General features: G+C 38.4%; 1 protein-coding gene across 1 annotated transcript in view; it reads right to left on the bottom strand.

Moving 5' to 3' along the window:
- ARHGAP32 (Rho GTPase activating protein 32) overlaps nucleotides 1–2424 on the bottom strand; it is a 222842-nt gene extending 220418 nt beyond the window's left edge. The window contains exon 1 of the mRNA XM_011965417.1: nucleotides 2309–2424. Within this exon, the coding sequence (XP_011820807.1) occupies nucleotides 2309–2424 (116 nt within the window). The remainder of the gene's footprint in view (nucleotides 1–2308) is intronic.
- Between the last annotated feature and the right edge of the window lie 10990 nt (nucleotides 2425–13414).

The following is a 13414-nucleotide window of genomic DNA, read 5'->3' as shown; positions in this document are numbered from 1 at the left end:
CCCAAAAATAAATGCTATTTCAAAAGCTACTGGACAAACATTAACTTGTCTCTGAGAGTACTTCCTCCTAAAGCAGATGGCACCTGGAAGCACCAGAAGCCTACATTCTAGGTGTGGTGTGACTTTACTCTCTTAGCCATGGTGCCTCAACTTACACAAGAGCAGGCTTTTAGGAGTGCATTTAAAATGTAGTTTAGAAGCTATTCAGGGAAAAAGAAAAGTGCACAACCTTTTGCCCTCATCTCATTAGCTGTGTGTGTGTATGTGAATGGAAATGTAACCAATCCGACAGCTTGGTGTCACATGTATTAGCAGAGATTTTTACAAAAACACATTAAGACATTTTTTAAATTATTACATTAATTTTACAAAAACAACGGTCATACCACACTGAGTCTACTATTTGGTCCTCCCAAGGTTACAGCTGCAAGTTCTATCTGATCCTTCCCCTTCCACATCCACACATCCATTTTCCTGCAAGGCATCTCGCAGGAACGCCACCACGAGGTTGTGAAACCACCCTGCTGCCACATTTCCTCATGCCTCACTGCTGAATGTGTGAGAAACACTACATGAAACTGGGCCTTGCCCACACCTCTTTGTTACATTTGTAAATAAAATAAGATCAAATTGCAAAGACGTAACTGATTGAGGAGAGCCATGGTGCTATTCAGATAGGAAATACAATTATAAACAAGACAAATGCCCTATGGTATCACAGTTTCCTTAAACACCACATCACTAGCTCAGTTTCTCAGAATGAAAATGCTGTCACATACTCCCAAGGAAAAGAAGAGCTCAGTCTTACACAAATTTGCGTTTAAATGTCAAAAGAAAATCCGAGAGAGACGCCCACTGACTAACAAGTAAATCTAGGATTACAGTACCAAATTTGTTATAAAAACAACAACGAAATAAGTTCCAAGTGGTTTCTTCCTTTGACAAATACCCAAATAACTTCCACAATTTGAACACCAGGTCAAAAAGTTTTATTACAAACAAAACAAATACTTTATTCCTACTCACTGTTAGCAAGACACAAACATATTAAAAAGCAGAAGATGTGACTAACAATTAGCATACCTTGGAAGGGAAGGGACTTACTCAAATTTGAAAGGCTAAATAAAATTATGGGAAAATGAGAAAGTTCAGACAAAAAATAATCATATGCTAATAAAATAATTCATTTTTATACTCTGAAAATTATTCTTTTAAAATTTAAAATATACTTCTCATTTATTTGAACCCCTGAGTAAAAAATTTAATGAGGGTTATCAAGAGTTCCCAATATTCAATCCCTTCCATCATTTAACCTAGACTTTAAAAAATAAAATTTGTGGATAAAGAAATCCTTTGACTAGAGAAAAGGAGAAACTCTTTTTCAGCATTAAACACAAAGACAGTATCTGATGAAAATAGTATATTCACCTATCCAAGTTCTCATAGGTAAACTTATAAAAGATGTTTAATTGCACATGTGAGTGGCAGTGATAATATGCGGTGCAAACTTCAAACTTCATCAAGAGATTGTGTGATGCTCTAAAAGTATTAAATTGCTAACTCTGAATGAAAAAGAAAAGCCAGAATAAAGTCCCTTAAAATTTGCAACAGTACAACAGAATGAATGAAACATTGGTTCTGTTTTCACAAACTGGTTAAGACATCTTTCTTCACCACTGACACTAAACTGAGGGTTGCTTCATCAGGAGGCATCCTCTAAAAACTTCAATTATGAAGTTATTAATACTACCAGAGATTCAAAATCCAAAAGAGATTTGGGGGAAGGGGGGTGTGAGATATAAGATCAGAGGCAAGGGTAAGGACCAAAGTCACAAAATAACCAATCTGCACTTAATCAAAATTTTTCATACTCATGCATAAGGCCAACAAAGCAGGCAGGCACGCAGACACACATACGCATACACCACATTCCAAGAAAAAGAGGAAGAAAAATCTATTAGATACAAATTCAGATCAAATCTATTTGATACAAATCAGATACAGGAAGGGGTAGTAGTTCATTATGAGTCTCTACTTGAAATTCCTGAAAGGCTACTACAAAACCTGTCTAACATCTTCTCCTCTTGGTGTTCTAACAAGCCATGTAAAATGCATTTTACAAGTTCAGGGCAAGTTCTGGAATGAGGAGTGCTATATACAACTCAAAACCTGCTCCCTTCAGCTCCAAACCTTCAACCAGAAAACAGAAAGTCTTATTGGAAAAGAGACTGAAATGCAGAGAAGAAAAAGGGGTGCGGGTGGGGGTAGGGAGTGAAGAGGACAAAGGAACTGTGAATTCCATAATTACCTGAACTTCTCTTCCCTTTCTTCCTCTTCACAGTCAGTCACCTGGATTGTAACTTCAGACTCCAACCAGAAGACACTGTCATCCCCTGAAGTGCTACTCTCACTTTCAGTCTCCATCTTGTATTTAAAAAAGAAAAACACAACTAGACCTCCAGGCATGGAATAAAAAGCACCAATATTCAGGCTGTTCAGCTCTACTTATGTATACTCAGACGTGTGGCTGGTACCCCAGTGACAGGTACTGGTGCTGGTTTAATTACAGTCAGGGTACAGACAGGAAATCACAGGCAGCACAGTCACTGCGTCTGACTGCCATACTGGGTGACACCTAGACCCTCCCACTGCCTTAGGCTGCGTGACCTACATAACCAAAAGCAGAATCCAAATGAAGGTGATTTTTTACTAATTATTCTGTAATAATGACTTTTCTCAAAGTTTCCACTTAGTAAGTTAAAAATAGGTATTCTCAAATTGCAAGCTTTATTTGTGTCCTTTTTTTGATCTCAGACTCCAGAAAGGTAAACAGAAAACTAGAAAGAATAACACCATCCACGGGCCAAGCACATGAGAAGCACAGTTACAGATCTCACAGTTAAGGAGGCTCACAATAAGCAGAGAAGATAAGTATGCTCTAGGGACCTGCCTAGGTTCATGCCTTCCAATATTATACCCATCTTTCCTTCCTCTCAGTAAGGACTGCCATATGCATCTCTGCTCAAGTATCCAGAGTGAGACATAAAAGCTGGGCTTGTCCACAATCCTCGAAAGAAAAAGTTTAAGTGTCACAAGTTCAAAGATGCTGACAATAACATCAAAAAAAAAGCATGCAAAGTTTTTACACATTTAAACTGCAAACAGTCACGGTGGCAATAAAATGACTTGCTGGGAAAGGAGTGAAATATAGCATCCATGACTGTCAACAACACAACTGTTACTTAGAAAAGAGCCATGTTGACAGAAACTATTGACCTGTTGGATATTCATGGCTATTTGTCTTTTACTGAGCAGCAACAAACTGCAAAGCCCTTACCTTCCATTGTATCTGATTAACTTAAAAATTAAAAAGACATCCACTGATGTCTTCTTGAATTTTCATGTTTGAAAATAAAAACCCAAGCACAGTGGCTCACGCCTGTAATCCCAACACTTTGGGAGGCTGAGGTGGATGCATCGCTTGAGCTCAGGAGTTCAAGACCAGCCTGGGCAATGTAGCGAGACCTCATCTCTATAGGGGTTAAAAAAGCAGCCAAGTGTGGTGGTGTACCCTGTAGTCCCAGCTACTCAGGAGGCTGAGGTGGGAGGATCGCCTGGGCCTGGGAGTTCAAAGCTGTTGTGAGCCATAATCATGCCACTGTACTCCAGCCTGGGCAACACAGCAAGACTCTGTCTCAAAAAATACATATATAAATTTAAAAAACTTTTCAAATAAATTTTTTTAAACCAAGAACAGCAACAACATTATGAGCAAAGTCAAAATGCAAACAAGTTGAGAAAAAAATATTTGAAACATATCACAAAGGGTTTATTTATTTCAAATATAAAAAGTTCTTACAAATTTCTAAGACCCAAGAACACAAAAGATAAATAGGCAAAGGACATAAATATTCAGAGATAAATATAAAAGAAACTTAGAAGATGTTAAAAGTATTTAACTTCACTTGGAAATGTAAAACAATAAACAATAAGATGATTTTTTAAAAATCTATCACATAGGCAAAGCTTTTAAGAAGTTTTAACAAACTGAAAGAGGACACGGGAAAAGAAACATGCCTGCTGGTGGGAGTTTAAACTGGTACAACCTGTGTTCAGGGCAATTTAGCAAAACCTACCAAAATTCAAAATGCACATCTTTTTTGCCCAACAATTTCTCTTTCAGGAAATTATTTTACTTTGACAAGTGGAAGTAAGAGGCAAACAGGAACATTCATTCTGGTAGACATTATAGTAGCAAAATAGAATAGCGAAGACCACCTAACTTCCTGAGGAACAGAAAACTAGACAAATTACAGAATACCCAGAGAATGGAATGCTACACAGTGAGTATATGAAAAAACAAGGCAGCCCTACCGGTCATGATATGGAACAAAGCCTAAGGAATACTGTTAAGGCAAAGAAGAAAGGGGCAAAAGTATAGGACAGTATATGCAGTATGCTATGCTACCGTCTGTGTTTTAAATGAGGAATTAGGAGAAACAAATGCAGACTATCTATGGAAGAAGAGAACCAGTATCAGTAACAGTAGTTGTCTCCAAGGAGGAAAACAGATAGCTGGAGAAGAGGAATAAAAGACAGACACGCTTGAACCTGCGAGGTGGAGGTCGCAGTGAGCCAAGATCACACCATTACACTCCAGCCTGGGCCACGAGAGTGAAATTTGTCTCAAAAATAAAAATAAAAAAAATAGTTTTTCACTATGTCATGCACATATAATCCTTATCAAAATATTAACTAATTTTAAATAGAATCTTTCATGACCTTCAGTAAAGAATTGGATTTTAAAATACTATTTCATTAAGAATCTAGTTATTTTTCTTCTAAACAATTCCAGCTCCTTCAAAGTGTGTTTTTTATTGGGGGGGGGGGGGCGGGTGTTTTGTTTTGTTTTGTTTGTTGGTTGGTTTGTTGAAACAGGGTCTTGTTCTGCACCCAGGCTGGAAAGCAGTGGCACAATCTCGGCTCACTGCAACCTCCACCTCCCAGTTCAGGCAATCCTCCCGCCTCAGCCTCCCAAGTAGCTGGGATTACAAGCATGTGCCACCACAGCCGCTAATTTTTGTTGTTGTTGTTGTTGTATTTTTAGTAGAGACGGGTTTCACCACATTGGCCTGGTTGTTCTCGAACTGCTGACCTCAAATGATCTGCCTGCCTCCGCCTCCCAAAGTGCTGGGATTACAGGTGTGAGCTACTGTGCCCGGCCTCAAAGTGTTTTCATGAATCCTATTCATCTTTCCTTTTAATCATTCTTTTGTTCTTTCATTATCATGGTTGATTTCCCTCACTTCGAGGCTTTCAAAAGTGAAAAAGTGAACGGTGAGTGGCATTTTTACACAGGACACTGAAGGACAGTTTGATGTATTCATCTTCCAAGACTTATTCTGCTTTGACTCTGTCATCAGAAGTTTTTTAAAAATGTTTTTCCTGCCTCAGCCTCCCGAGTAGCTGGGATTACAGGCATCCGCCACCACACCTGCCTAATTTTTTATTTTTAGGAGAGGAGAGGTTTCACCACGTTGGCCATGGTGGTCACAAACTCCTGACCTCAAGTGATCTGCCCGCCTCGGCTGGAAGTTGCCATGAGCCGAGATCACACCATTGCGCTCCAGCCTGTATGACAAAAGAGAACCTCCATCTCAAAAAAAAAGAAAAAAAAAGTTTTTAAATTCAAAATCAACATGTGTTTCTGTTTTCTGTTCCCTTCTCCAGTAGTAAATGAAAATTCAGCGGAATCAACAGGTGATGGTTAGCAGCGGGGGCAGGGATGGAACATAGCAGAGTCCATCACTCTGGCTACTAGAGTGTGAGAGACGACGAGATACTGCTGAAGACCACAAGGTGGTTTTAACTCCTTTTCTTCCTGATTTGTTTAAACCCTGATCAGCCTTCACTTTCTCAACAAGCCTTTACAGAGCTGAAGTCTTTGACCTAAACCAAAGGAGTCACCAGCAGTAGTTTCGAACTAGCTGGTTCTCATCTTCTGCCTCCAAGAGGTAGGGGACCTGAGGGGAAGGGAAATACCTAATCCCACAGCAGCAAAGAGAGAAGCATTCTTACAGCAACAATTTAAACATTGCAAGTCAGAATGAATTTTTTCGAAGAGAAACATTGTTAAAAGCGCTTACTTTCCCAGTAGCAGTGGTAAGTAGTAACAATCACAGCAAACAGAGTTGGCCCACAGGTTCTGTATGCATGGGTTCCACATCCATGAATTCAACCTCTTGGTTGAATCAAAAATATTCAGGGAAAAAAGAGGGATGATTGCATCTGTATTGAACATGTACAGGCTTTTTCTTGTCATTATTCCCTAAACAATACTGTATGGCAACTATTTACATAACATTTACATTGTTAGTTATTATAAGTGATCCCTTTTATATAAGGGACTTGAGTATCTACAGATGTTGGTATCCACAGGGTGTCCTGGAAACGATTTCCCCATGAATACCAAGCGATGACTGCATATGCTGAGCACTGATTCTACGTGCCAAGCATTAGATTAAGGCCCAAATGTAACGAACCATCTAATTCTCACAACCACCTCATGAGGCAGGAGTCATCATATCACAGGTGAAGAAACCAAGGCTTAGCATAATAATTTCTCCAGAATTATCCAGTTCATAAGCTTGCATTAAAATACTTTTCAGGCCAGGATCAGTGGCTCACGTTTGTAATCCTAGCACTTGAGAGACTAAGGCAGGCAGATCACCTGAGGTCAGGAGTTCGAGACCAGCCTGTCCAACACGGTGAAACTCCATCTGTACTAAAAATATAAAAATTAGCCAGGCTTGGTGGTGCATGCATGTAATCCCAGTTACTTGGGAGGCGGAGGCAGGAGAATTGCTTCAGCCTGGGAGGCAGAGGTTGCAGTGAGCCAAGATGTGTCACTGCACTTCAGCCTGGGTGACAGAGCGAGACTCCATCTCAAAAAAAATACAAATACTTTTCAAAAATCCAAACCTAACTACACCATATGAAATGTTACTTCTGTGGGAAGACTATGTGGTTTGCATCTTGGTCCACATTCCACTCATTAGCCTAGATGTCTCTGATCTCATAGTTTTTTTATTTTCTCTTCTTTGGGGGATGGGCCATGATACTGCTGAAATGCTGACCTACATCTAATTCTACACCCAATACCGGTATCTACATGGCTGAATGCAGTATACATTTGGGTTCACTATCGGGGAGGTGTATGGACAGGATATCACACAGCAAAACAACTGCAAAGCAGTAGGACCAAGATCTTGATGCCTCTTTCATTGTTCCTGTTCTCCCATCATAATCTTATAACTGTTTTTTTCAAAACTGTTCAATACAATGCATGGCACATAGCCAAAGGGTCAATAATGTCTCCTTAACTGGGCACCAAGCTTTGTCCACAGACTGCTTCATGAATATGAATCTAAATATACATATAAAATTTATCAGCAAATTTTGTATTCTAAATGTGAATATGTGTGTTCTGTGTAATTTATATGTATATATCATATAATTGTATCAGAAAGAAAAATTAAGCAAGCATCCTTCTAAAATATTTCCAATGACTGAAGATTTTCCTCCAAACGTATGAAGCACAATATACATAATGTAAAAATGTCATTCATCATTATTCATTTTTATACTATCTATGCATTCATTCAAAATTTAGATTTTTTGTAACAATCATTTTTGTAGGTGTTTCCTCCACTGAAATAATTAACTTTGAAAAAACAACTGTTTCCTTCTTTATTATGGAACGCTGATGTATTCTGTATCACTATATATTGAGATTTGCTTTAATTCACAACTGTATCTAAAGGGGAAACAAGTCTTATACATACCACAGCAATTTTATTTCATTAAAATATCAAAACCAAAGAATCCAACTAATTTAACATGACTCTCTACAGGTAACTTTAAACATAACAGAAAAGGTCTACTTGAATAGAAAATTGAACATTTCATGTTAGAGTAGATTTAGCTTCATTAAACACATGTATTCAAAGGGAGATCTAACTTTGAACTGTTCAAAAAAGCTAAATGATATTTCTATAAAAAAGTTAACATGGCTATCTTAAAAATACATCATCGCCACTGCAAGGTGTATGAATAAAAATCACTTTCAAAAAGCTGTTCTTATAAAACCAGAAAAAACAGAAATGGAGGTACTGTATTTTGAAGTCAAACAAGCTTAGACTCAAATATCAACTGTCATTTACAAACAGTGTGGTCTTAGACAAGTGATAAGGTTTGGCTGTGTCCCCACCCAAATTTCACCTTGAATTGTAGCTCCCATAATTCACATGTGTTGTGGGAAGGACCTGGTAGGAGACACTGAATCATGGGGGTGGTTTCTCTTATACTGTTCTCATGCTAGTGAATAAGTCTAACAAGATCCGATGGTTTTATAAGGGGCACCCCTGTCGCTTGGTTCTTATGCTCTCTTTGCTGGCTGCCATGTAAGATGTCCCTTTGGTCTTCCTTCATCTTCTGCTGTAATTGTGAGGACTCCCCATGCACGTGGAACCGTGAGTCAATTAAACCTCTTTCCTTTATAAATTATCCAGTTTCATGTATGTCTTTATCAGCAGTATAAAAACAGACTAATACAGTAAATTGGTACCAGTAGTTTGGGGCACTGATGTAAAAATACCTGAAAATGCGGAAGCAACTATGGAACTGGTTAACAGGCAGAGGCTGGAACAGTTTGGAGGGCTCAGAAGAAAAACGTGGGAAAGTTTGGAACTTCCTAGAGACTTGTTGAATAGCTTTGACCGAAATGCTAAGAATGACATGGACAATGAAATCCAGGCTGAGGTGGTCTCAGATGGAGATGAGGAACTTGTTGGGAACTAGAGTACAGGTGACCCTTGCTATATTTTAGCAGAGACTGGTGGCATTTTGCCCCGCCCTAGAGATTTGCAGAACTTTGAACTTGAGGGAGATGATTTAGGGTATCTGGCAGAAGAAATTTCTAAGTAGCAAAGCATTCAAGATGTGACTGGGTTGCTGTTAAAAGCATTCAGTTTTAAAAGGGAAACGGAGAATAAAAGTTCAGAAAATTAGCAGCCTGACCATGCGATAGAAAGGAAAAACCCATTTTCCGAGGAGAAAGTCAAGCCAGCTGCAGAAACTTGCATAAGTAACAAGAAGCCTAATGTTAATCGCCAAGACAATGGGGAAAATGTCTCCAGGACATGTCAGAGATCTTTGTGGCAGTCCTTCCCATCACAGGCCCAGAGGCCTAGGAGGACAAATGGTTTCACGGGCCAGGCCCAGAGACCCCCCTGCTGTGTGCAGCCTAGGGACTTGGTGCCCTGCATCCCAGCTGCTCCAGCCGTGGCTAAAAGGGGCCAAGATACAGCTTGGGCCATGGCTTCAGAGGGTGCAAGCCCCAAGCCTTGCCTGCTTCCATATGGTGTTGAGCCTGCAGGTGCACAAAAGTTAAGAACTGAGGTTTGGGAACCTCTACCTAGATTTCATACCCAGGTATGAAAACACCTAGATGTCCAGGCAGAAATTTGCTGCAGGGGCGGGGCCCTTCTGAAGAACCTCTGCTACGGCAGTGCAGAAGGGAAATGCGGGGTTGAAGACCCCATGCACAGCCCCCACTGGGGCACTGCCTAGAGGAGCTGTGAGAAAAGGACCACTGTCCTCCAGACCCCAGAACGGTAGATCCACCAATTGCTTGCACTGTGAGCCTGGAAAAGCTTCAGACACTCAATGCCAGCCTGTGAAAGCAGCCAAGAGGCAGGCTGTACACCCTGCAAAGCTACAGGGGCAGAGCTGCCCAAGACCATGCGAACCGACCTCTTGCATCAGTGTGACCTAGGTGTGAGACACAGTGTCAAAGCAGATCATTTTGGAGCTTTAAAATTTGACTGCCCCACTGGATTTTGGACTTACATGGGGCCTGTAGCCCTTTTATTTTGGCCAATTTCTCCTATTTGGAACAGCTATCCAGGAGGTTAACTAACTTTCTTTTGATTTTACAGGCTCATAGGCAGAAGGGACTTGCCTCATCTCAAATGAGACTTTGGACTGTGGACTTCTGAATTAATGATGAAATGAGTTAAGACATTGGGGGACTGTTGGGAAGGCGTGACTGGTTTGAAATGTAAGGACACTTGGGATTTGGGAGGGGCCAGGGGCAGAATTATATGGTTTGGCTGTGTCCCACCCAAATCTCATCTTGTATTGTAACTCCCATAATTCCCATGTGTTGTGGGAGGAACCCAGTGGGTGATAACTGAATTATGGGCGTGATTTCCCCCATACTTTTCTCATGGTAGTAAATAAGTCTCAAAAGATCTCATGGTTTTACAAGGGGAAACCACTTTCACTTGGTTCTCACTCTTTCTCTTGTCTGCTGCCACATAAGACATGCCTTTCATCTTCCACCAAGATTGTGAGGCCTCCCCAGTCGCATGGAACTGTGAGTTCATTAAACCTCTTTTTCTTTATAAATTACCCAATCTCAGGTATGTCTTTATCAGCAGCATAAAAATGGACCAATACAACAAGCAACTTAAATTGAGTCTCAGTCTGGTAATCTCTAAAACAGAAAAAAAAAAATACCCTTATGATGTTAATGTATAAAATAGAAACAATGCATATAATGAAACTACAGTAGTACACAGTACAAAGTCCTCAATAAACTATAGTCATTGTCATCATTATTGTCCCTCAATCAGAAAATGTTTTCATTACTGTGATTACAGAAAAATTGAAAAAAATTCTTTGATCTCTGGCTTTTATAAAACATAATCACTCTGTAATTTTTATTATTCTTAAAAAGAGAGTATTAATCTAAAAAATAAGAAGTACCTATTAAGCCATTAAGTTATTTTCTAATTATCTGAATTCCTTCCATGAATGTGAAGTATGGCAAATTAACAATTACAACAGAAATTCATATTCTTCTTTCATCACATTAATACAAGGATTACAAAGTAAGTACATATAAAATCAGATCAAAAGACAATCCAACATGTCATTTCCAGTGCTCTTAATAAGTGACAGTAAGTGGAAATTTCATAACTGTATGAATGAGAACTCTCAAAATTCAACTGACATGGTCTTCTGTTTTTGAGTCCTGTATCTTTCACTGTAATAAGCAAAGATTATAAGTATACTTTCTGCTATTCAAGTTTGAAAAGTATGTAATGTTTATTAATGTAAAAAACTGCTTTCAACAAATATATAATCTCAGCCTATGCTTTCACTGGATCACTGACCTCTCATTATTATACATTCTATAATCATCATCTCATGTAAATACTGTAGAAAAATACTGTAACAGTATACCTAACTAGAGCCCTCCAGACAATTTTTAACCACTGCCTTAGAGCCTGATATCTGTAACCAAAAAAAAAAAAAATCAGAAAACCCTACAGAGTATGATTCTACTATTTATGTCTACAGATAAATCAAAACTACTGTATATAATTGTTAAATAAAACCTGAAGTCAGTGATGATTTTTCTAAGTAAACAGCCACTAAAATACAACATTTACATGTAGTGGTTAAATGAAAACAAAAAAACAAAAACACAGCCAAGTGCAGTGGCTCACACCTGTAATTCCACTACTTTGGGAGGTCAAGGCAGGAAGATCCCTTGAGGCCAGGAGTTGAAAACCAACCATGGCAACAGAGCGAGATTCCATCTCTATAAAAAAATTTAAAAATTAGCCAAGCATTGTGATGCACATCTGTAGACTCAGCTACTCAGGAAGCTGAAGTGGGAGGATCGCCTGAGCACAGGAGTTTGAGGCTACAGTGAGCTACAATCACGCCACTGCACTCCAGCCCAGGCAACAGGGCAAGAGCCTATCTCTGTCTGTCTGTCTGTGTGTGTGTGTGTCTCTCTCTCTTTTTTTTTTATATATATATATGTGTGTGTGTGTGTGTGTATGTGTGTACACACACATACATAAACATGTACATATACATATACACACACACATATATATACTGGTAATAAAAATAGTACTTTTAATACACACATGCAAAGAAGAAAGTCTGGAAAACTAAATAACAAAGATACTGCAGATGATTTTTACTTCCTTCTTTAAACTTATTTACATACTTTTAACTTTCTAACATAAAAATGTATTCACTTTAACTTTTTAGTTTTAAAGAAGTTAACAGCATGGATTAAAAGATCCACTCTACAGTTTCTTCTCTTGAGTAGGTGGATGCTGTTTCTCCTACCCTATATACCACAGAAGTCAATGAAAATGTTTACTGAATAAATACACAGGATTGAACAACTGAAAAATCTAGGTACCAGGAATAGGAAATATATGTTCAAACATAAATGAAGGCAATGTGCATAAAGAAGGCAATATTCTTATACTGACCAAGATAAATCAAAATTAGAGAGAATATGAAAAAAGCAAAGGCAAAAAATAAAATCATGTATGTGATATAAATGAGAAAAACTAAAGATTCTTTTCATATCGAGATCTCAGAATCATTAAATAAATTTATATATCACGAATTAAGTCAATTCTCTTCTAAATGTTTCCCATCCTAACCTATGAAGAACCAAAATCAATGATATTTAAACCACATTAATAAAGAGATATAATACCCACAATATCTCCAAGTACAAGGTTTGCACCAATCCAATATTTACTGTTGAATTCATAAGCCACATCACTTTGTCTCGTTGCTTCCTTTGTCAAAAAGGTCACAAATCCAACTCAGAAATACTCTGTTCTAACACTAAGGAGCTCAAGGTGCTCTTGTGCAAGGAGGGGTAAATAACAACAACAACAAAAAAAAAGAAAAAAACAGGCTACCAGCATAGCAGATTCTACTGAATGAAATCCAAGTAGTGCTTGCTTCAGCAGCACATATACTAAAATTAGAACGATACAGAGATTAGCGTGGCCCCTGTGCAAGGATGAAATTAAAGTAGTCAGAGGCTAGAGAGAACAATTCATACATCTACCTAGCTATGGGCACACAGAACAAGCAAGTTGTATCAACTTTAGAATTCCACTGGCAGACTCAACAAATAACAAAAACACTTGCTTTATCAGATACATTCGAATCTAGTGATCTCAGGAAATCCCTCTCACTGGCTAAGCAACCATCTTATCAGTCTAAGTGACTACTCGTTTTTGCCTCCAATCTACAGATAAAGTAAATCAAAACTATTACATATGTTGGTTAAATAAAATCTGAGGCAAGTGATAATTTTTCTAGCAACTTATACAACATGTACATGTAGTAAACAAAAACAAAAAACAACCAGTAAAGTAATACATGAATAAAACTTATCAGAATTAGTCATCTTTTTAAATGAACATTGGATATTAAAAACGTATCTCTATCTGAAAAGGAATCTGTAGAACTGAAAGAAAAAAATGGGCTACAGTTAATTAAGGTAAAAGTATAGTGT

This window comes from Mandrillus leucophaeus, unplaced genomic scaffold (genome assembly GCF_000951045.1).
Source record: "Mandrillus leucophaeus isolate KB7577 unplaced genomic scaffold, Mleu.le_1.0 Scaffold724, whole genome shotgun sequence".
NCBI lineage: Eukaryota > Metazoa > Chordata > Mammalia > Primates > Cercopithecidae > Mandrillus > Mandrillus leucophaeus.
Note: the sequence above shows the minus strand (reverse complement) of the source record. Positions and strands in the feature narration are given on the sequence as shown.